Source organism: Oryza brachyantha, chromosome 2, assembly GCF_000231095.2.
Source record: "Oryza brachyantha chromosome 2, ObraRS2, whole genome shotgun sequence".
NCBI lineage: Eukaryota > Viridiplantae > Streptophyta > Magnoliopsida > Poales > Poaceae > Oryza > Oryza brachyantha.
The window spans coordinates 9,480,795-9,506,521 of NC_023164.2; the positions used below are offsets into that span (position 1 = coordinate 9,480,795).

Here is a 25,727-nt window from a genome sequence, read left to right on the forward strand (position 1 = left end):
AAAACTCTACTGAAACAGTAAAAAAAGTATTTTAATGGATTATTGACAATTTTATGAATTTAATGAAATTTGAATGGACTTAAACAGAGACAGGATGAATTAGTTATGAATTTTAGAAGTTTAATTGTGTTTTTAACTAAACAGAAAAGTCATAAATCAATTATTGCGTAATAAAGGAGGCTTGCTGACATCAGCGGAGAGAAGAGGTGGCTGACAGGTGGGGACCACCTGTCGGTCGGTGAAGGGGAGGGAGGAAGGGGCTGACAGAGGGGCCCCACGGGAAGGAGACAGGGAAGAGGGATGCCGGCCGACTGACGAGTGGGGCCCGCTCGTCAGCGACCCGGAACAGAGGAGGAGGAGGGCGGCTCAGCCGACGGTGAGGGGAACGGCGAGGGCAGCGACGGCTCGGCTCGGCGGCGGCGACGACCGGCGACCGGCGGCGGTGATGGGGGACGGCGCATGGCGAGGGCCGGGACGGCGGCAACGAACGCGGCGCACAGCGGCGACGCGACGGGAACGTTGACCGGCTCAGCGAGGCGACGACGACGGCGCGACAGGCATGGCGGCGCTCCGACGACGGCGGGTCGCGTCGGCGACGGCGAGGTAGGGGTGACAGCGGGCGGAGGGGCGACGGCGACGTCTAGGGCGCGCACGCGCGCGGCGCCGGCGGCGGCCTCGGCGACAGCCCGCGAAGAGGAAAAAGGAGGGAGCGGGAGGACGCCGATGGTTTACCGGTGGCTAGAGCGGGTCCGGCAGGTCGACAATGTAGCGGAACACGGGGTGACGGCCGGCGGCAAGCGAGAGCGGCGGTGGCACGCGAGATCGATCGGTGACGGCGGGACTTAGGCGCGGCGGCGGCTCGGGGAAACGGGCAGCGACGCGCGGGAGAGGGGATTTAGGGTGGCGGCCGTTGAAGACCCAGTCGGCCACGGCATAGACTCGGCGGCGGCGGTTGCGGCGGTGGTGGAGAGAGCCCTGTTCGGCCTCGGGTGGCGGCGCGGGCTGGCTCGGCCGCGAGGGAGGCGAAGCGGACTCGCGGTGCGCGGGCGCGGCGAGCTGGGTCGAGGCGGCCTGGCTAGGGAGAGGAGGGGCGTGCGTGCGGGAAGGAGGAGGAGCTGGGCCGGCTGGCGGGCGAAGCGGGCGGTCGGCCCAGGTGGAGAGAGAGGAGGGCGCGGGGAGAAAGGAGGGAGTGGGCCCACTGGCGGCGGGTCGGCCCGAGAGGAGAAAGGAGGAGGAAGGGAAAGGAGAAGGAAAAGAAGGAGAGGGGAGAATTGGGCTGGCGCAATTCGGAAAAAGAAAAGAAAAAGAAAGAAAAAGAGAGGAAAAAGAGAGGAAAAAGAAAAGCCTCACCTTTTGCCAAGTTTTAAATTAATTTTTTTGGGCAAAATTTTATACTCTGCAATTTGAGTTTAAATCGCGTTAATAATTTGCGGACTTCGATTTAATTAAATTAATCCTTCTTTGGAGTGGTTTTTCCTGAGTTAATTAAGCCAATTATTATTTACGATTTAGACTTAGGATTAAACTCCGGGTGTGACACAGAGCGCTTCCCAAAAACCTTATTCGCCCTCTTTCTATGCAGGACTTCACGAGGGCGACAGTTCTGGAGACCTGCTCTCCCGATCGCCGGTGCACACTGGCGGAGGGGATGGAGTAGACGACGGTGGCGGCGCAGCAGAGTGGAAAGGCAACCCCTAGATTGTTTTTCACGTACGTTGCAACGAGTTAGCGGTCCGTATTTATAGGACGTGTGATCAGCACGCCTACCATATCGTAACCGAACCGGATAGGCCGCGCGTAACCTATCTGGACTCTACGCTATCTCGCGCAAGGAAGAATCCGGACCAGATAGGCTGCGCGTAACCTATCCGGACTCTACGCTATCTCGCGTAAGGAAGAATCCGATACGATCGGTTTCCAAAACTAATTACCAGAATTTCTGTTTCATGTAGCAAAACAAAACTGCAAAAATAAGCCACCTCCGGGCAAGCACGAGGAGCCAATTTTGGTAGACCATTCACGCGTGCCACCCGGCCCGGCCCGTGCCCGTGCCCGAGCCTGGTGAGGCGAGCGAGTGCGCGCGTGTTCTTCTATTTCTTTGTTGCTCAAGAGACTAGAGAGCACTCTCCTATTTAAGGATGTCTCACTCTCATAGAACTAGCATGGTGGTACTAAAAGTTCACATGCATGCTTCCATGAGGTGGACTTTTGTGATTTTCCTAGGAATTATTCTACACATGGGCTTTAGCCCAATCATTAATTCCAACAGGTGCAACATCATCGGAAACAATACTAATTTGTATCCAGGGGAGAAATAATGAATGCTTTTAAGAGTTGAGTGACAAAAGTGAACAATTTTATAGATAAGAGACCAAAATCGGACTAAGGTCATAATCGAGGGACGAAATGTGACTTTTACATATAAAATTTGGTCGATTTTATTAGTTAATTTAGCAGCTCAATTAATCAAGCTGGTCAAAGTTTCTAAAATTGGATTGAAACCATATCATTTACGCAGAGAAATATTTTCCATATTCCTACCCCCCAAAGTAATTAACTAGGTGAATTCATGTGGTCAAAAAGTGCTAAGTGTTTTAAAATCTGGACTTCAACCTCTACTTTGATCTATCCCTGTTTAACTGGCAGTGGGTCTCAGGAGCATAGTCCATAGACAACTAAAAATCGCTCGGCTAGCACCATTTCGTGCATATAAGCTCCACCTCGTGGGCCTCTCACCTTGTTTTGTTCCCAAGTCTCGGTCCTATGACGTGCTTCTTACATTACTATATACCCCAAAAAAAAAAACATCATCACCAAGCTCAAACGACAAAGAGCGTTTACTAGCGATAAGCAATTTTTTATATATTGTAACGAAATCATCGTGAAATCGTCTAGTACGAAGCCCGGTGCCCGGTCGACCTACTCGGGAGGTACATAGCTCCAGCGCTAGCCATCACCATTGGTTCATTTAGAAGTTAGAACCGGCACTACTTATGAACAGACAGTAATACATAATCACGAGCATTATTACTCGTTCCCTTCCATATGTAGCTTTATCAAAAACCAATGGTTTGATGCTTAATTTGACACCCATTTGATCACGGTGAACAGATAGCTATATATACAGCTAGGCCAAGAGTACCAGCTATGCCGTCACGTGGATGCATGCGTTGCTTTGGAGATCCCAGCTAAGTAGTAGTAGTACAGCATGGTGTAATCAATCGATCGATCAATCCAGCTTTGCTAGTTGGCACGGAGGTTATCAGATCCAGGCGAGTAGGGAGAGATGCATGTACAATTAACAAGCAAACATTCATATATGAAATTAAAGGTGGTCTTCGCCGTTGCCGCGCCGTTGGGTCCTCTGCTCTCCAACATGCTCACTGTCGACAGGGAGAAGAGAAAGATGGAAACCCGTCGCTCCGGGGTGATGGCTGGGTTCTTTTTATGAAAAAACCATATGACATATTTATAGTTGAAAAGTAATTTATAAATAAAACTTTTATGTACATATTCTAAGCAATCTAAACACTAATGCTTAAAAAAAATAAACTACGGTGAAAAAAAATAATCTCAAAATCAACTATAAATTTAAGCTTGAAATTTTAAATTGTCTTATAAACATAAACATAAGCGAAAAGATGGGATGTGTTTCTAGCCGAGTAAGTTTTTAGTTTCTTTTCAATTAGAGCCTCTATTCCGAGTGTATGTTTCTAGGATTGTTGGAACAGCATGGTTGAAATTGTTTGTACGTATTTCCAATTAATGTAATCAGCCCAATCTCTAAAAGAGAGAGAAAAAAAAAAGCTACTATATGAGGCACAGAGAGGAATATGCCTTGCTTGCAGTTATGCCATAATCACGGTTGAACTGGCCAGGCCAGGTCCTAGGATAAGGTGGTTGGGATGAAAAGTGAAGTGGAACTTGTCTGGCTTGCAAATCACGGCTTGTCGTGGCGTGCACTTTCTGACCCTATACTAGCACGAGCAGAGCAGGTTGGTTTTGACATTAAAGAGGTTAATGGTAGAGGGCATTGTGACAGTAAGCGATTGTCGGGTGGAAAAGCAATGCATGCATGGCAGCCAAGAAACGACCAACAGTGCTCGAAAAGTATATACTTCCCTAAAGCACCATATATCTACCGCTTAATACAAAAGATGCAAGAGAATGCTAATATTTTGGTTTTTCAAAAATTTGTATTGAGTTCATCAAAAAAATATTAGGCATAAAATTTATGTCATCCTCCAACAGAAATCTAAAAATGACTAACTTGTATTAGGAACAAGTGTTCTTGCCCCAAATTTATGACACAAATAAATTTTTTAAGACATATGTACATATTAGGAATGTTTTTAGAAACCTGTTGGAGATGTATTTTCTTCCTAAATTTCCAAATTTTAATTTTAGAAATTAATTTTAGACAACTCTCGGAGATGCTCTAACCATTCTTCTCACTTGTGCTTGTGCATAGAACGATCCTCACCTCAAGAAAATGAGAAAAAAAACCCAAGCGATTATTTTTTTTAAAAAAAGGATTAATTTGATTCATGCCATTGCAAATTTGTTGTATTAGAAAAATACCATTACTATTCGCGATATCAGCTAGATGCCACTAGAATTTTATAAAATTAGATATATGCCATTGCCGTCACATTTTCCATCCCCATAAAGACCAAAATACCCCTAAATGTGGGCCCTAGCTGTCAGCTCCATCTTCTTCCTCTGTCCTCTCATCCCCTCCCCTCTATTCTATCTCTCTCTCCACCTCGTTCTGAGATAGACGAGGCCAGCGACGGCCCAGAGAGGAAGACGGCACACAGAGCGACTGGACGCTGACAAGTTGTGTGTCACCAGAGCAGCCGCAACATGTGCAGGTGCAGGCGTCGCTACCGGGGAGGCGGGGATGTCATCGCCGCAGCACCGAGTCGGGCAACAAGCCGAGGGTTGTGGGGTTGCCACCAACGTCGCTCGCAGGTGTTCATCAGCCAACATGCGGCGAACAATGATGTGTGAATGGATGAATATAGCAGTGCCAGTGCGTGGATCTATCACTGACCATAACTCGTGTCTGCTAATTCATCCTTCCATCTAGAGTGAGCTAAGCAATGGATCCACGCACTTGTTTGAAGATCAAAGCTGGCTGGCCAGTACATCAGCTGAATCTTCCATCTCGATTATTGCATTTTGGTGTGGTGCTGATGCATCGTGCTTGGCAGGCAGGCTGCAACAATGTCCCCCGGCTGCACTGGAGGCGTGTGTGAATGTGTGAATCGAGAGGAGAAGAAAAGAGGATAAGGAAGAAGGCGAGGGTGATGGAAAAAGTTACGGTGATGGCATAAATCAAATTTTATAAAATTTTAGTGGTATTCAGCTGATATCATAAATAATAATGGTATTTTTCTAATATGGTATATTTGCAATGGCATGAATCAAATTAACCCAAAAAAACAGTAGGATACCGCTACGTCCTAACCTCTAGTCTATGCCAGTCGATGGACCATACTACCGGTCTTACATAAGCATGTATGTTAATATGATGCAATACTGATCCATTAATAGCAGTCACTCTCTTCTCTGCATGACTGCATGGCGCCATTACAAATAAGTTTATAATAGAACTACAAATTATCAAATTATCAATATAAACTCGGTTTATTCTGATGTAATACATGAAACAGGTTAATCAACAAACTAAATTCCATCACGCCCAAACTGATGACATTGAATTGTAGATAACAAAGCATAAGTAAAATGTCCTAACTCCTAAGATAATGCAAGAAAGACCTCATATCAAGAAGTTTTCATAGAGGCGCTTTTGAGATTGTCATTAAACCAATAGTGTCATAATCTAGATGTTCTGTTTTCTTGCTGATATTTTTAATAATGCTAAGGTGCTTCAAAATAAATTTTTGAGGCATATTAGAGACATGTGCAGTATGATCTTGTAGCCTATAGTTTACCTCATGTGCAGAGACATTTTCAAATATGTTTTACCTTTCTAGGTATTTGTTTCGGAATTTTTTAGAGTACCCCAAGGTATGTGAGCCGTCCACTGAGATAGATCGAACAGATCAAATTTGTTTCTACCTCTCCTATTAGATGTGTAGTAGTGTAGTAGAAGGATATTTGTGAGAAGTTATATATTACCATTGTAAATATACCGTGGATGAAGGATAAAAGTTTGTTGGATCATGATTACTAAATTGTTCTTCCATATGAATTAAGCAAATTACTAAAGTAGCCTATAATCAATTTTCGGATTTAATCCTGCTACACTACTAGCAGCACTAGTGGAAGGTACAGTAAATTGACCCTTTGTTTCAAGGTTAATTGGTGTTGTCATTGGGATGTTTTGTACATTTAAGAAAATATTGATTTTCTTAATAAGTTCCAATGGTAACGATGCAATTTAATCCCCCATATATTTTGGTAGTGGCGTAGTTTAGTGTTCTCTCTTATATGGGCAAGAGTTTTTTTTTTAAGAAATGTTATAATATATACCACTTTATGAAGAGGTGGACTATACAACAGTATACTGTTTCACAATGTTATAGGGCTGATGCCTAAATATCAGGTTTATACACGGGATAATCTATTACAACTGGTGGGCTGCCGTCCGTGAAAATTGCCATTATCCGACACACTAAGATAAATTTTGCCCATATGCAAAGATCATTTCATTGATATTACCTATGATTTACTATTGTAATATGTATTAGCTTTCCCTAATAATCAGTGATCTATAAATGAACCAAAGATAGGATCAAACATTCTAATAATCACTAATCTATAAATAAATCAAAGGTAGGATCAAATATTATTACTTGCTATAACCAGTGTGTTCGTTGAGCTGCTCATACTGCGACTATTCTGTTGGTTGATTTTTTAGTTAGACACCGGATAAAAGAATTAGAGACAGAGACAAGTTTAAGAAATTCGGAGTCCACCATTACTATGTCCTACTCAAACAAGAAATTCGAAACAGATAAGGAGATAGAATAGGAATTTGTTTAGGTGATCGGTAGAATCAGACACCATATTAAAGACAAGATAAAACTCCAACTCGCACCAGCGATATAAATACAGAGGAGGGGACGCCCAAATCCAATATACAAAATTCATAACCTTAATTGCCCGATCGCTTAGAGCGCTGGAAGGGAGTCGTGAGACAATCTCAAGATAGTGTAGGTAAAGACCCGAATGTCGTCGATACCAGATAAGAAGAGAACTCCTACTGCTTTAACGCCCTACGCCCACATCAATAGCAAGAAAGACCAGAGAAAAGGAGAGGAGAAAACAGAGCGTGAAGACGAATTCAAGCGCAATAGCTTCTTAGCCAGGTCAGTATATTCAATTTATTTCGCATTAGTAGAGGTGATCAACGTTAGGCTAAGATTAGAAATTAACGTAGGATTAGATAACCCAACATATTCACCCACGCCCCCGGCAGCTCGCCAGTGCGTCTTCGTTTCATAAGCTAACAACATAACGCCATATCCAAATGATCAATAGTAGTTGATTAAATGTGTGCAGATGAACTGAATTACTCTTGGTTGGTTTCAATTCATTTTTGTGGTATAGTTAACTGTACACGTCAAATTTTATCCCCATAAAACTCAACTTGTTTCTCATATCATAAATTTTATACAACATCATTGTTTTTTTCGTTTACGTGACATATTGTTTCTATTTATATGACATATCATTTAATTGATTGAAACTCTGTCAAACCGTCTCCGAGATTGGCCGTACGCAGGGGCTGGGCCGCGCGTTTCCTTGGGGTATCACGCGACGCATTTACTCGCCTCGCCCGCTCCTCTGCATCCCACCTGGACCATCAATGGCATGCATGCTGGCGTGTGGTCTTTGCAATTTTTTTAAATAAAACATCACATCAAATCTTTGGATACACATTTAAAGTATTAAAGGTATTCTAATTAGAAAATAAATTTTAGATTTCATCTGAAAACCACGAGATAAATCTTTTGAGTCTAATTAATCAGTCATTAGCATATTTTGGTTACTGTAGCACTTATGGCTAATCACGTCCTAATTAGGCTCAAAAGATTCGTCTCACGATTTCTCCCATAACTATGTAATTAGCTTTAATGTTCATATATATTTAATATTTTATTTAGATGTCTAAAAATTTGATGCCATGTTTTTGGAACTAAACAGCCAGCCGTCAATTACAACAACAGCGAGCGTGTGCCCAATTAATCGATCAGCTGGCCAAGTGGAAGAGGCAGGTCCCTTCAATTGCTGTGCACTAATGGATGGATCATGTACTGTGTAGGAGTACGTCCCAGGACGAAATACACGAGCAAGTCGTCGACTCTAGATTAGTAATGGCACTAGCTAGACGTTTACTTCATTGCTCACTGCTTTAATTATTGACGCGGGCTATCTACTGTTTCATAAAGGTAAATTAAATACTTAATAACCTTGGACCTCATTGTTTGTCTTTTTCTTTGGTGAAGACAAACAACATATTTGAAAATTATGAATAAAAAATTTTATATACGTGTTTTTACCGATCTACAAGCAAAAATCGGAAAATAAACTTTGATGATAAAACCCCAAATCGACTCTAAATTTATAATTAAAAATTTAAACTTTGGCTTATAAGCATAAGTACAAGCGAAAAAGATGAGGTGCTAGAATAAATGTTTTATTATAATAAGATCTCTTTTTACACAAAGTGTATTTTAGAGACGTAAAACAAATAATCTTGCAAATTAGCGGATAAGAATGAAGCCTTACGATACTACAATACAACTACCAGTCCAATAATGGGTTGTGGTCATACGCCCGTTCATGTGCTAATGGGTGTGTTTCTAAATTGACGTATTATTTTATAAGTATCGGTTAAGTTTATTTTGTTGATTCTTCTTATAAATATTAAAGAGATATTTTACAGAGCAAAAATGCTTTAAAAAGGGTATAATATTAGAACGGTATAAGTAGTACCTAGATAAGAAACATGATATACATGTGTATAAGGGCTACTTAACATCCCTGCCACCTCCCACGTGAGATTCCAAACCAATACCTCAAACTCACCCACGAACATTCTTACCACCACACTATTGAGCACTTGTTATTTGAAAGTGTTAACGGCAAAATTTTGATTTTGCAGGTAGAGACAAAATCGGGAAAGTATAACTGAATCGGACTGAAATAAAGCAATCGGATTAATCCACTGAAAACAGAATCGGACAGGCCGATAGGAAAACGAGTCAGATTGAAAGAGGAGTCTGATTGGATGCAGAAGAAGTAGATATTGATTCGGGAAGTAAATAGAATCCATGAAGAAACAATATGTGTAAATAATAGGTTTGTTTTAGGTATCTGTTTAAATAGAATCCGTGTATAATAAGTTAGGTAATAGATATGAACTTGTATTCGTTTCAGGTTAGTTTCAGGGGTATAAATACGACACCCCGTAACTTGTAAAATCATCAATAATCATCCGATCAATACAATTTTCTGCGCATCGCCACAAATTTCGATAGGAGTGAGCTGTCGACCTGAGGCTAGTCAACTTCATAATGTGAGTTTGTAATTGTCGACCCATCGGATTGATTAGATTGTACTTTCTCGATTCGGTTCGATCTTTCGTCTAGTTTATTCAATGGTTTACCTGAGTTTTACTATTGTTTCGATCTATGTTCTAGTTTGGAGTGATAGTTTATTCTCGGTCAAGGTTTATGCTGGTGTTTGGTCAAATTTATTGATATATGTTTTGTTTGCATGATTTTGCCTTGCTTTAATCTGATCAATCTTGTTTGTTGAATCTATTTTTATAGATTTGATTGAATATTTGCATGTTCCTTTTGCTGGAGTTCTAGCCTATATTATCTCAAGTAATTCATTATTTTGTTTGTCAAGCATATGAATAGTCATGTCTTCTGTGATTGGATCGGCACAAATTGAATACTATCTTGGGTTGGTCTTATCTATATTAATTTGGTCAGATCTGGTCTTAGAAGCACGTCTGATCTGTTAGGTTTAGCAAATAAGTCAATGGATTACGCTGGTTTAATAGTTAATTATTAGTATTATGCAGTATTATGCCAATTTTATGTTTGAGCATGTTTAAATCTAAACTGTCTTGGTTTAGTCCAATCTTCTAGGTTTAATCTGAGCATGCACGATGTTACTTAATATTGTTTTACATTGATGATTAATCTAGTCATTCAATTTTATTATGTTTAGTTTATGTTGAACCCTATCGGCTGCTGGCTTCTAAATCAAGTCGATCGGCTAGTTAATCTTTAAATTGTCTCGGCTAAGTCTGATCTTTCAGGAGTGGTTAGCTGGTTAGCCTGTTTTGGCAGTTATCATACCCATAATTCAGCCGATAAGGTATTTTAAGTTTACACACTATGAAATTCCTGTAAAGCTGACTGACATAGTCCATCGGCGAGGGTCCTGAAGAGATATCAGCTGTCTGGCTGATAGACTCTTTAGATTTAACATTTTATCTATGTTTTTCACATCTTGTTAGTTGTAGTGTCAAACTGACTGTCACGCTTGTATTTTCTAAAAATTTAGGTCATACACTGAAGCGGTCTTGGAGTGATTTCTAGGCCTATGTGTGTGACACATCATCAGGATCACTTTTGACGTCAACAGAAAGCAACATGTTTTTCTTTTGATTATAGCTGTCCTAAAAATTTATAATTCATGCTTGGTTCTTTAGATGATTTTGAATCAAACTGTAGTCAATTACAAAGTTACAAATTTGGCCAAGCCATACAACTTTCATACATAGCACATGTACATTAGAAATCATTTAAAATATAGATCAGATATATTGTAAAAATAAGTCAAATATATTATAATAAATATTTGGACATCTAAATAATCTCAAGTGAGAAAAATTTAAACTACAAAATTTTAAATATTGTCAATAGCTATATGAAAAAATAGGTTTGATATGCATTTTTTTCAATTTTGATTTTCTTAATGGCTCGAGTCGGTAAATGAAAACTAGGGTCCCCCTTCCTTCAGGATTAGTGATATTAGTTGACACATCACCCCCAATAATACCAGTGAAGAGAAAAATACAAGAAACGTGCTTGGACGGTAAGGCAAAAGAGTCATGCCTAGGGCATGCAGCCCGGGGCACCGGCGTTCCCTCCCCCACACATTGTTTTAGACATGATCCCTCAAGGAGCATGTGGAGACATATAATATCTACATATACAAGAGTCGAGCACGTGTAACAAATGTTACACAGGACCTAGGCTGTGGTGGCCCTCTATCCTTCACCTTAGTGCTCTATCTCCTGTGAGTAAGAATAGTGTTGAGACATACAAAATATATGTACGTAGGAAACACTTGGCATGCTTGCCTAAGTGCTACACCACCAATTGGTGGGCTATGACCACTATAAAATCCATCAACGACATCTCCAACAAGCTTAGTTAAGTCAACCCGAGATCCTATCAAAGAACATGGTGGTGCCAGAAGCCTGAGGTGATACCAAGGGCCCGAGCGCTCTACCCATACGCCCGTATGCATATACATATTGCCATGGGGTGTGCTATGATAATTCCCATGAAGAGAGCAATGTGTAGCTAAGGCATAGAGATGCCACCAGCGGGACATATTGGACGGTAAACCTGATGACTCATTTAGGAGCAACACGGTCCCATGAACCGCTTGGGTGCACTCAAAGAAGGGTTACATTTAAAGATAGTGTGATAACTACATGCAGTTGGAAGGTGACGAAGCTTGAAACCGCTAGCGATGCTACCTCACTTGGCAGGATAGTGGCTTAGCAATGTGGCACAACATAGAAAGGAGGACACATGTTGCACAACTCGGCCAATGAGGATCCTTGTGATGCACACGTGCAGGCAACACCGGGGGCATACCTAGAAATGTGTCATGGGTAGAAGGACTGACTGGCCTCGTGTCACGCCCCAACCCTAGGAAACCCCCTAGGTCGGGCCTGTGCTCTAGGACATCAAGACTTCCCTCACACAACCAACACACATGTCTTTTCTGCGCACTTTGTCCTCACTCATGCGCACCCGAGAAATGACTTCCCGGTCGGTCACCCATCCTAAGATTGCTCCAGGCCAAGCGATAAGCTTCCGGAAAAGAAGTTGCAACTTGTTGGTATGAGTATCTATCAAATCCTATTAAGCCTTGGGCTGGGATGTTACATACACCCACCCTCAAAGGACCCGATGTCCCCGTCGGTCCAACATACCCACACTTGGGCAAACAACCAGGAACGTTCCCCTCTTGGCCACGTCCGTGTGTCCAGGTCCGGCCCATGTGCCATGCCGTGTCCCCGCAGGGCCCACGCGCCATGCGCAACATGCCCGCGCCCCTGCGCCCACAAAACCGCGAGGGTCGGCTCTGATACCATTCTGTCACGCCCCAACCCTAGGAACCCCCCTAGGTCGGGCCTATGCCTGCGCCCACAAAACCGCGAGGGTCGGCTCTGATACCATTCTGTCACGCCCCAACCCTAGGAACCCCCCTAGGTCGGGCCTATGCTCTAGGACATCAAGACTTCCCTCACACAACCAACACACATGTCTTTTCTGCGCACTTTGTCCTCAGTCATGCGCACCCGAGAAATGACTTCCCGGTCGGTCACCCATCCCAAGATTGCTCCAGGCCAAGCACACTTAACCTTGGAGTTCTCTTGAGATAAGCTTCCGGAAAAAAGTTGCAACTTGTTGATATGAGTATCTATCAAATCCTATTAAGCCTTGGGCTGGGATGTTAGACCTTGAGCCCCCAGGTCAGGGCGCCCGAGGCAAAGTGGCAGTGACAGCAAGGTTAGATGAATTGTGTCGATCATGCTAGAGTAGACAGTGACAAGACTCCCCAGTTCTTCTCTCTAGACGATGGTGTTGTAAGGCCCCCCTTGAAGTATAAAAGGATGGGTCATTCCGTAGAAGAAGGGGCAAGAAAAACACTTGTATGTCTTAGGCATCTCCACTGTCTAGTCCAAAAAACATGAGAGTAGGGTATTACGCTTTCGAGCGGCCCGGATCTGTATAAAAAGGCTATGTCCATTCTACTCACCCCTGGCCAAACCTTCCAAGGGGAACTCCTACACTTCCCTATTTTTGTAGATAGACCTCTTATGGTGTCAGCTGTAATGATTTTAACTAACTTAGTGGCCACTTGCGACAATCAATTTTCGTAAATGGGTTGTGAAGGCCCCAGGACCGACCATGTTATAGGTGAGTTCTCTAATAGCATGCCTAGAATCTAGAAGGAGGTCGGCTCAAAAAGATAATTTGTGTGCTACTAATACTCTCTTCATTTCAAAACATATGACTTACTTTGTTTTGTTACAAATGGTTTGACAAAAAAATCTATTAGGATATACTTCCCTGTCCCAAAAAAGCTTGTCATTTTAACATTCAGATTTTATCCCAAAAACTTGTCACTTTGTAGTACTATTGGTCACATTAATCACCTTCCATTCTAAATTTTCTCTATTCTACTCCTAACTTCTCTCTTACTGTCAACCATACATCATTTAATAAGAGACATTATATGCATTTTCTAAACCTTTTTTTTGTTAAACACCCTAGAACGACAAGTATTTGGGATAAAGGTAGTACTCTCTGTTCTTTTATAGTCGTACTTCACTTGTTGATAGTCTTGAACCCTGTTTTATTTTTTGTATTTATAAATATTTTGTAATTACGTGTATTATGGGTGAACCCAATGCTTATGGTATTATACCATATTGTTGTATTATCGTTACCTCGTCACTTTGGGTTTATTTATATGTTGTATAATTATATTTTTAGCCATTCTTAGTTTACTCTAACTCATTTAATTCAATGGGAACACTACTCATTCTTATTCGTAATTTGTTGAGACATGAGCTCGTATTGAAAGTAGTTGATGGAATAGGGTTTTAATAAATCAATTAAATGGTTTAATGGTGACCTGTGGGTGCATGGTTCTGCTAGTCGCACCTATGGCAGTTAAGGATCGTTCACGGGAAACCCTTGTGGAAAAGGGTCGTATTTATTGTAAGTCAGCGTGGGCAATGGTTGGGCTAGAAGTATAGTTTTGTACTCTTATAGGCACCGAGATAGGATGGAGTTGGGTTGGCTGGCAAAATGGTTGATCGGCTGTCGGATCTACCATGGCACAAGAGGGTAGCTTGCCTAGAAAAGGTGTACCTATGCATGAAGTGAAACCTCAACGTGATGTAAATGGTTAGAAGTGACTTGTGCAGACAGTTTTGTATAGGCTCCCATAGGGATGTCATGGTAGGATACTAACGTACAGGTACATACATTGGAGTTGTGTCTTGTTGTTGACGCTAAAAATGACAATCAACGGTCACACACGTAGGCCTGGAAATCAATGTTAGACCATTTTAGTGCAGGACCTAATTCTTAGAAATACCGGGCGTGCCAATTAGTTTGATCATGTAACTGACAAGATATAGCATAAAAAACAGTTAAACCTGAAACCGCTATCGGCCGGATAGCCGATACCGTCTCAGGACCCTAACCAATGGACTAAACGATCGGCTTTACAGGAATTTTATAATAATGAACGCAGATATGTCCAATCGGCTGAGTAAGAAGCAGGATAAACACTAAATAGACTAACCAGCTAATTAATCTTAAAAGATCGGACCAAACCGAGACAGTCTTAAGATTAATCAGCCGATCGGACCACTCCAGTACTTATCGCACGTAAAATTGACAGTCGATACGAGACTTGGTGCAGAATTAAACACAAACCGAGATGCTACACTAATTATCAACATAAAACAATAACAACCAATAGCATGTGTTCTCATACCAGATCTAGAAGATCGAATCTAATCCAGACAGTATAGATCTAAGCATAACCACACACGAGACCAATTAATTATTATAACATGCGAATAATCTAATAGCAAACCAGCGTAATCTACCAACTTGTCCATTTAGCTCAACCGATCGGACAGACCCCTATGAGCAGATCGTACCAGACATAAATAGATCAAACCTAACCGAGACAGTATGTAATCCAGCACGATATAGGCCTAGAAGCATGAAGATCGACAAACTTAATAAACAAATCAACAGACTACTTAGGATAATGCTGGCTAGAACTACAGCGATAAGCCCTCACGAGCACCCAATCTAATCTAACGACACGAATCTAGTTAACCAAATTGATCGGACTGAACTGAGACAGAATCAGGTTAACCAAAACTATGCCAACAGATCAAACAAAGAAACCCGCGAGGAGTTGATCGAGAACCATCACTGTCCTAAGCCAGAACAGATTAAAGCAACAACAGAACTCAGCCTGTCGATCAACTAGGCCGGAGATCAGACTTAACCAAGACAGTCCTTTTCTAGCTGATCGACGGGTTTTGATGAGCAAAAGCTTACATTGCGAAGCTGACAAACCCCGCACCAAGAGCTCAAGCAAGCCGAAGGTTTGAGGCGATGCGCCAAATTGAATTGATCTAGAGATATTTTACAAGGACTCCTGGCACATATATTTATAGCCCCGGGTATTAACTAACCTAACCGGATAATAATCCGTTACTAACTAACTTGCAGGGCTCGGACTCTAACTAAACATAAAAATCCTAACCAAACTCTAAGATAAAGCCTAATTAACCTACACGGACTCACAACTAACACCGAACCTATCTCCAAGCCTTGAGCCCAATCGGATTCCAACTCCTGTCCAATTCGGGCTCTATCGGCTATATTCACACTGCATCCAGTATACTGCCCCCAGCCGATTCGCCCTTTCTTGTCCGATTCAGTTTTTAGCTGTGTTTCAATCCATAACGACGATTTACGAAAATCTGGTATGTAAAGTTGTATACATACGATCAGAGTAAAATTATTTGAATAGTCACGCTGTGGTTATGGACGATCAATCCAGATTCATTGTGCTTAGTCTCACTCTTTTATAATAAATGAATATGGTTATTAATTTGATAGTATAGATGTGAAGCTAGTATTGTATGCTTTAGCATGGTAATAGTGGATGGTTGGACCTGGTGTAGTGTGGTGTACTGATTCATAATTATCAATCTTTTGCCTTTGTTAAATAAATGTTGGAAAATTTATTTTGTGTAAAATAACCCTAAGCATACCTTTGTACTCCTATGCATCATATTGTATTTTTTGTGATATGTTAAGTACGGTGGTTACACCCAGTTTTGCAAATTTCTCCTTTCCCCAAAAGCTTGGCTACATTTCAGAGGGAGTTCCTTCGAAGGTTTTAAGGTTGTTTATTCACTCAAGGATGCTTGTTGGTCACTACCACGAGAATTAGCTTTTAGTTCCACTGTATTTGTAAGATTATGTTATTATAATTGTTTTGTAAGATGATGTCTATTATTATTAAATTGGTATAGTATTTATCCGGGTGAGTTCTAGACTAGGAGAGTTCTAGATTAGGATTTAATACATGCTAAATATTGGTTGAATTTCAGATCATGACACGGAGGGAGTAGTACTAAAATATAGGCTGTGTTCGACTGGCAGGTTGTTAACCGGCGTGGAAATACGGTAATAGATTAGTACATGATTAATTGATTAATTAATTATAAACTATAAAAATTAGAAAAATGGATTAATCTGAATTTTGAAAGCAGCTTTCCTGTAGAAAATTTTCGTAAAAAATACACCGTTACTAAGTAGGAATCTATGTTACTAGTAGGTAGTAGGAAGTAATGAATGGGGCCATAATCACATTTCTTGTTCAAGTATGATTCGTTTGTTCTAAAATATAAATATTTTTGTGATTTGAATATTTTACTAAAATATAAGTATTTTTGATACTATTTATCTTACTAATCATCACATCAATCATTTTCATTAAAAATTCTTCCTATTTTATTGTCAATCACCCTCTCATTCATATTCATTACTTATTTATTAAGGGATACAATAGTCTTTTTCTCTTAAAATAAGCTAGAAGTACTTATGTTCTGGGCAGCAGATCTTAATCTGTTCGTTGAACACATTCGCGGATCCGTTTGTGATACATGCTGATTGAGATTCCATCTACCAATTTACTAATTTGTACATGGTGCACATGACTAATTCGTGCCATTTGATTTGTTTGATACACATATTAGTTTAGGGCAAAGCAGCACACCATCTTATAAAACAAAGAATATCTCTTATTACACTGCGCAACTTGCATGGCTGTATGTGTCTCAAAGAAACTGCAACATCTCTACTTGCACAACTGCTTGTTCTACACTGTTAATTTAAATGGTCATTTTCAGAATATTAATATTTTCTTTGGTTGTGTGCGTGAAGGCAGTTCGACCTGTACATACCACATACCGTATAGGATCATAACCACATATTGGACCAGAAATTGTAGAACCGGTAAAGATTCAGCTAGCTCAGCAAAACAGCAAGGGAGGGCCAGATTCATACTTGAGAGTTGAAGAACTAAAGACCAGATTCAGACTTTCACTCATCACCACAAGAAGAAAAAGCTAAAGGCTATGGTCGTGTTGTTTTTTAGCTAAAGATTAAAGATAAAAGACTATCTAATTTTCGTGATAGCATAAAAAATAAAATTAGTACTAAGAAGTTAAAAATATATTTTAAAAATATAAGATGATAAATTTTTATGTAAAACTTTTAAAAATACTATTTACCATTTAGTGGTTCGAAAAAACCATGGATACAAAAGCCGGGAAAATAAAATCCGAGAACAACCAGGGGAAAAGAATATATGCGATGATATTCTGGACTATGTACACTATAATTTCTAAAGAAACAAAAAAATATTGTAATAAAAGGTTTTGCAGCAGCTTCTGTCCGCTTTTAGGTCAAAAATATCTGATCGATCTTTCGCTCAACCTCATACCAATCTCGACACCTATCGATCACACATATAGCCAAAAAGGAAAAAAAAGAATACTACTACTCAAACATTTGTTAGGCACTGTTTAGTTCTTAAAAACTTTTCTCAACATCATATCGAATCTTTAAACATCTAAATAAATTAATTATATAGTTACGGAGGAAATCGTGAGATGAATCTTTTGAGTCTAATTAGTATATAATTATGTGACATCTCTCCTACGTAAAAAATTTCTCAAACTAAACGCTGGCTTAGAGCAAGTTTAATACTATAGCCAATTAGTAGCTCCAATTTATTTATAGCCAATCTAATAGTCAATTCATATAATAGTTATCTACAGAACATCAATACATGGTCTCACATGTTATACATATATTTTGTCTTGAAGTCCGTATTCTCTCTTCTCTCTTCTTTCTTCTCTCTTATCTTATTAAAATATATTGCAGAAGCAGTCACAGATCTCCAGAAAAGGAGCGACAAAAACAGCGACAGAGCGCTGCCACTTCCTCCCGCTGTCGAACTCCCAACAGCCGCTTTGGGTGGCACCGAACCCGACGTCTCTCTGCCACAGCAGCAGCAGCTACTCTGCTCCTAGCTACTAGTAGCTACTAGCCAGTACTCCTCCACTGCGTCAGGTGACTGGTCGGAACTGGAGACGAACAACGACTCGACACAGCGGCAGCTGCACAGGGCATATTGCGAGGCTGCTGCCACTGGGCAGACGCCGCCCACGTCGGCCGTCCTCTCCTCTCCCCGTTTGCGTGGATTTCAGATTTAGGTGGTGTTTAGATTGAGAAAATTTTTAGAACAAGTATCACGGTAAATGTTTGATAGGATAATAGAAAGGTTTTTGGACACGAATGACAAAACAAATTTCACGGCTAGTCTAGAAACCCCGAGACGAATCTTTTGAACCTAATTAATCTGTCATTAGCACATGTTGGTTACTATAGTACTTATGGCTAATCATAGACTAATTAGGCTCAAAAATTCGTCTGAAGATTTTTTCCATAACTGTAGAATTAGTTTTTTTCATCCATATTTAATGCTTTATTTAGGTGTCCAAAAATTTGATGTGATGTTTTTAGAAAAAAAATTTAAGAACTAAACAAGGCCTTATTGTGAGGTTAACGTTACTCTCGTGCTTGCCCAAGAAAAAAAAAACGTTACTCCCGTGACGTGGTATCTAACCCTATCACTGCTTTAAAATAAGATTATTTTAAGTTGTTTTATTTTATCCTAAAATAAATTTATTTATAATTTGGTTGTTAGGATTTGTGAAAGCAGGTAATAAATGCAGTGACAATGATAAAGCAAAGAATAATTATTAAGATTTTATAAAGTTAACAATATTTCACTGTTTTGCCTTTTGTATTGTAGATACGTGATGAGTGAAAAATAAAATTATTTTACAACAGACAGAGTATATAACTATTTTATGGATCCTATAACTGTTAAGACTATATGTCAGTTTCTAATTAATTAGAGTAAATGTTAGTTGCTAAATTAGAGGAAAATTATATTGCACAGACTGAGTCCCGTTAACGCTGCGCTGCGTTGCAAGGCAGTAGGAAAACACGGCCGGGCCGGCCCCTCTCCGGAGAGGGAAGAAGTCGCTGTCACGGCACAACTGTTGTAGGAGAAAAAACCGGTTGGTGTGGCCACCACCACCACCCGAGCTACCTGCCTGCAGTGCACTGCTGCATCTGCATTCATGTATGCCGGTCAGGTCACTGTTGAGCCGGTCGACACAGAATTTTGGTCGTTAAGGGTAGCTTAGCTAGCCGGCTTCTTAGTGCGGTCTTCACACAATGGTCAAGGATCATGGTTCCAAAAGTAGTGGTTTTCTTTTTAGGCTCATCGTTTCTCGTGTAAATATTTAAAATTAGAATAAAAGATAAAGGTGGTATTTGAGATCGCTGAAATTTTAGAATGGAGAGATTATCTAATTTAATAGTTGTAAATGCCATATGAGAATCTTTTATACAGAAAATTATTCTCTAAATACATCGTTTAGATGTTTGAGTGTAACTGAAAGTTAAATTCATAATAATAAAAGAATGCAGTCAGAATATAAGTATTTAGATTGAAGAATGGAATACATATAAAAATATTTAGGTCGATAAGGTGTACTACTTCCGTTCCATGTTATAAGAGATCATATCTTTTTTTTAAAATTAAGAAGGTAAAAAATGTAAAAGTTATGTCATAAAAGATGGTTGTGGGCGAAATAAGATAGTATTAAAGTTTATAGGTAGTATAAAATAGTATAAAAGTTAATAGATATAGAATAAAGTAGTACAAAAAGCTAATGAACGGAAAATAAATTATTGTCTTGGATCCCAAAATCTATTATATTATATGACGGAGAGAGTATCATATTCATATGAAATCCTCCTACAGTTGTTACAATTTGGGGCCTCGATGAATCTAGTCAATTTTTTTTTATAATTGTGCAATTGTGCTAGAATGTGGTAAACACTTCATAATGAAATCCTTGTGTTCAAAGGAGCATAAGCGTAGTCTAAAAGGAATTGGCTATTTATGCAAAAAAAGCAACAAAAATAATCGTTATCTGCATCATAATTAACCCAAATGGAATATACACTTTTTGGATCTTTACTTGCACATCATACTTGCTTTATCCCGGGTATCTTATTGCTCCGGATCCCATATCTTTTCTCTTGCGTGCCAAGGCGCCGGCAAAAGCATACAAGGGAAAAAAAATCATATACCTCATAACTAAACTTGCACGTTGTCTTAAACAAAAGGCAGATTAATGAGACAAGAAATGGTTATGGTTATGCTATCTCATGGAAGATCACTCCCAGTTCCCAAAGGTGCTTCCCATCGGAGAACAAGATCAATTCACTTATCACCTAATTAACACAAACAGATCTCAAGCCAATTGCGTCAAGAAATAAACATATACAAATGCAAGCATGTGTCACACACGATCCAGGAGAAGATTTAATTAGCACCACTTAGCGGCGCGATCAAAATCTGAGCTCGTGAGTGATTAATCATCTGGTGGTTAGTTAGTTAGTTAAATTAGCACCATCAGTTTAATCCCAAGTTGGCCTCGTTGATCTATATATATGTTGATGCACTAATTAATTATTTTGCAAGGACATAAGAAAATCTCAATCTGGTGCGCTTGATGCTGGAGCTGCGTAACCCACTAGAAACCAGATCTGCAAGCACAACACGCTGATCTGCCCCAACTGCTGTGTTGTTAGGTTAAGCTGTACCCATTCTAGGATTGCTACGCACAATAAATGCAAAAATAGAGTGAAGAGGCTTTCTTTGTTTATTGACAACCACAAATGGGTGGAGGTAGACACTTGCTTGGTTTGGAGAAAAGAAAGTAAGCACGGGGAAATTGCTATGGCCTAATATATTGGTCACTAGTGGATAGTGGCAATGGTGTATTTCACATGGTTCCATTAATTAGTAGAATTTTTTGGAGAAATATTATTGTTTTAATGAAAAATCGCAAAAGTGTAGGCCGTTTGAGCGAAATCGTGAAAATAACGTGCAGACAAACAAGCGAAGTGCGATACGGGCATGTTGAATGAGAGAACTGCGACAGGGTACCCAGTCGAACTCCCAACGTTCGACTGGGCCACAAGCTGCCACGCGGGAGACATTTTCTGTTAAAAGGAGCATGTCGAACATGCAAAGTTCGGTAGGCTCATGCATGTCCAACATCCAAAGGCCGATTGGCCGGTTGGAGGGACAAGTCGACGTTCCAACGTTCGACACCGTCGGTGGCATGGCCTATCGACTCTCTGCAGTTTGACAACTTTCCTGCGTGGCAGCTTGTGGATCCAGTCGAATGTTGACAATTTGACTGGGTACCCTATCGCAGTTCTCCCATTCGACAGGCCTATATCGCACTTCATCTGTTCGGCTGCACGCTATTTTCGCGATTTCGCTTGAACGGCCTACACTTTTGCAATTTTCCATTAAAACAATAATATTTCTCCAAATTAATTAGTAAGTAATTAGCTGCCTCATATGCTATACTAGGTTGTCCTATACTCCCTAGGGAGACAAACTAGTGATGTACCACATTCCAAGGGTGCCTTGATATCTTGTAGATTAGGGTGCCATGATATTTATCAATTGATCATCCAAATTGTACCCACAAATGGTGTTTTTTTAAAAGAACTACTGATTTGGTGGTGTTCTATATGCATTGTTATATTACATAGATGCATGTGCATTTTCAGTAAAATTTTAAATATATCAGGATTTTGACACTCCCAGGCCTCATCTTTTTACTTTTGCCTATACTTATAATATATAATTTAAATTTTTAATCTTAAATTTAGAGTTGATTTTGGAGATTTTTCATCATAGTATATTTTTCAACAGTCCTTAAATTTATATCACTAAAAACACATATATAAAATTTTTATTTATAAAATATTTTTTGTTTACAAATATATCGTTTGGACTTTTTTTATAAAAAAAAACTAACAATGACTCTGTCAATCACTTACAGGGGCACTCACGGCTATATGTATAAATATGCATCTTTCATGCAATTATAAAAAAAAGTTTCTTCTTATTTGAGGCTTCTTTAGTTAGACATTAGATGACCAAGTTACGGCGTGGTTACCAAAAATGAATTCCTGCATAAATGAATACTAGTATATGCTATATGTATTTTATATTTTGTACGAACAATAAAATATACGCATCAATATCCGTATCAAGAAACTGAAAGGATTTAACTAACTACCTAGATTGCATTCCCTTATTAAAAGGAAGATAATATAATCATGGCGAGTCTTGGGTGCAAAGCTAAAGGTTACTTCTAGCGAGAAAGGATGGAGACTTGTCAAGCAATTGGGTGATGCTTAAACTGTGGTGACAGAGCTATGTCCTTTTGCTTGTAGAGCGACACTAATCCAATAGCTGGTTGCTGAAATCACTAGGAAAGGTCTGTCCCTGGAGGAACTCCAGATTAAAGCAAGAGTGGACATGATGAGCTGCATAAACACAACTACTCCCTCCGTCCCAAAATAAATCAATCTTTTACTTTTTACCTATAATCTTTGACTCTTCGTTTTATTTAAATTTTTTTACGATTGATATTTTTGTTTTTATTAGATGATAAATTATGAATAGTACTTTACGTGTGACTAATTTTTTCTAATTTCCTAAAAATTTTTCAAATAAGACGGATGATCAAACGCTAGGTACAATAACCGAAGAATTGGTTTTTTTTGGGACAGAAGGAGTAACTACTTCAACTAACCTCTTCTATTTGTACCCTGATAACCTCACAAAACGAAGCTATACATGTATGGACTTAATTGATACCACACCAGATTTAGTTTAGGAATTATGACATATATCCAATGCCCCCCTACCCTATCCGTTCTCAACTATCTGCAATTCTATACTAGTCTACTGCCCATGTACTAGTACCCAACCCCACCAAAATACGCAACTCACCAATTAAAAACAAAAGCTATATTTCCAGCCATATGAGCTTGGCAAAACCACAAGACAACATGGACAAGTGTCCCCTTCTAGCTACCATCATTAACCAAAAAAACAAACAAACAAATAAAAGATAGTACTAATAGGAAAATTATTCTCTCCCAAGTCCTAATATTTTGGTAGGTAGCTCCCCTCCTCCTCTCCCCAAACTCGCCACCACCACTCATGTGTGGCCAAATGGAGAATCCTCTTGTGCCAGCTTGGACTCCCTCACGCCCTTTTGGTTTGCCTTGTTGCTTTGGTTGGACAGCCTACACTTAACCACATTCTAGTGCCAAAGCATCACCTCCCTCCCCTCTCCTATATAAACACACAAAACACATATACTCCACATATCCACCTGCTGCAGTTGCCTCTTCTACGCTACCAACAACAACAACGATAATAACAACAAGAGAGGAGGTGGGAGCTTTTGGCTCACCCCTCTTGCTCCCATTCTTGCGCTAGCGTTTCACGCAGCGCAGGAATGGGCGCGATCGGGGAGTGGCAGCGTGGGCCGGTCATCGGGCGCGGCGCGACGGCGACGGTGTCGGTCGCCACGAGCCGCCGCACGGGCGACGTGTTCGCGGTGAAGTCAGTGGACGTGGCTCGCGCCGGCGTGCTCCGGCGCGAGCAGAGTGTGCTCTCCGCTCTGAGCTCGCCGTTCGTCGTGTCGTGCGCCGGCTCCGGGGTGTCGGCGGCGGCGGCGGACGGGAGCGGCGGGGCGCGCTACGAGCTGTTCTTGGAGTATGCGCCCGGCGGGTCGCTGGTCGATGAGATTAAGCGTTGCGGCGGTCGGTGCGAGGAGCCGCTGATTCGGTCGCGGGTGGGCGACGTCCTGCGCGGGCTGGCGTATGTCCACGGCTCCGGGATCGCGCACTGCGATGTCAAGGGCCGGAACGTGCTCGTCGGCGCCGACGGGCGCGCGATGCTCGCCGACTTCGGGTGCGCGCGCTGGACGGCCGAGGAAAGTAATGCCACCGGCGGCGGCGGCCGCGTGACGATCAGGGGCACGCCCATGTTCCTGGCGCCGGAGGCCGCGCGCGGCGAGGAACACGGGATCGCCGCTGACATCTGGGCGGTCGGGTGCATCGTCATCGAGATGGCCACCGGCGGCGCCCCGTGGCCGCGGATCGCCGATCCAGTCGCCATGCTCCACCACGTCGCGCACTCCACCGACGTCCCGGAGACCCCCTCCTGGCTCTCCGCCGAAGGGAAGGATTTCCTGGCAAGATGTTTGGTGAGAGACCCAGCCAAGCGGTGGACGGCGGAGCAGCTGCTCGAGCACCCGTTCGTCTCCTCCGCGGCGTCCAATCCCACCCCCAACTCCAAGGCCGCGCAGATCGAGCATCGCGTCTCTCCCAAGAGCATCCTCGACCAGCGCCCGTGGGAGGACACCTCGACGGACTCCGACACCACGGTGGCGCTCGCCCCCGCCGACCGCCTCCGCGCATTGTCCGCCGGCGCCGCCTCCGTCGAGCCCGACTGGACCTGGAGCGTGGACGACTGGATCGCCGTTTGCGGCCGCACCGACGACCCCGACACCACCACCACCAGCATTCTCAGCGGCGGCGACGAGGCTGCGCCAGACGGCCTTGCCCCGCTCGGAGGTGGCGAGCGCGCGGGCTCCGCCGACGGCCAGCTCGACCACGGCGGCGCGAGCTCGCCGCGCAGCCGGCGGCGCAGCGCGATTAGTGGCTGTAACAATAATGATTGTAACAATAATAGCGGCTGTAACTTTACCAAGACAAGCAATGGAGTATTATCAAGTTGGTTAAACCGCCGCGTCCGAGCTGGCCTTGGCCTTAGCCTTGCAGCCGATTTTAATTACTTTCCCGCGTGCCGTTTCGACCGGGTGCGCGCGCACTTTTTCACCTTTTCCCCGCGGCGGCGTCCTTTTCCGTCACGTGCCAGTCGTGAGCCGTAATTAGGAGGCCACCACCAGTCAGCGTACAAACTATACAAAGACAGGTCACAATCAGGTGCCGTACGAACGAAGAATTTTCGCTCCTATTTCTTACGCTTATATTTATAATTTAAAATTTGAATTTTTAAGCTTAAATTTAAAGCTAATTTTAAGGGTTTTATCGAATTTTATTTTGTAATATTGATTCGTTAGATTGCTAAGAATATGTATATAAAAGTTTTGTTCGTAAATTATTATTTATTTATAAATGCGTTATCCAGCTTTTTCATGAAAAATCCAGCTTTGGTTAGCGTACTGTACTGCTTTTTTTAATTAGGCGTACGGTACTGCTACTTAGATTAGTTGCGCCTAACTGAGTTTGGTTTGATTTTGGCATGAGGTTTGCGATGGGGAATTGGGGAGGGGAGGACGTGCAACCACCTGGCCCAAGAGGTGGGGTGAGGTGCGGTGCATG

At 41.6% G+C, this 25,727-nt stretch overlaps 1 protein-coding gene across 1 annotated transcript; it reads left to right on the forward strand.

Moving 5' to 3' along the window:
- Positions 1-23,640: 23,640 nt before the first annotated feature.
- Positions 23,641-25,155, forward strand: LOC121053483 (mitogen-activated protein kinase kinase kinase 18-like). The gene is given in 2 exon segments (XM_040520447.1): positions 23,641-25,091; positions 25,094-25,155. Coding segments are annotated over 2 exon segments (1,320 nt in total). The 5' UTR covers positions 23,641-23,833.
- Positions 25,156-25,727: the final 572 nt, after the last annotated feature.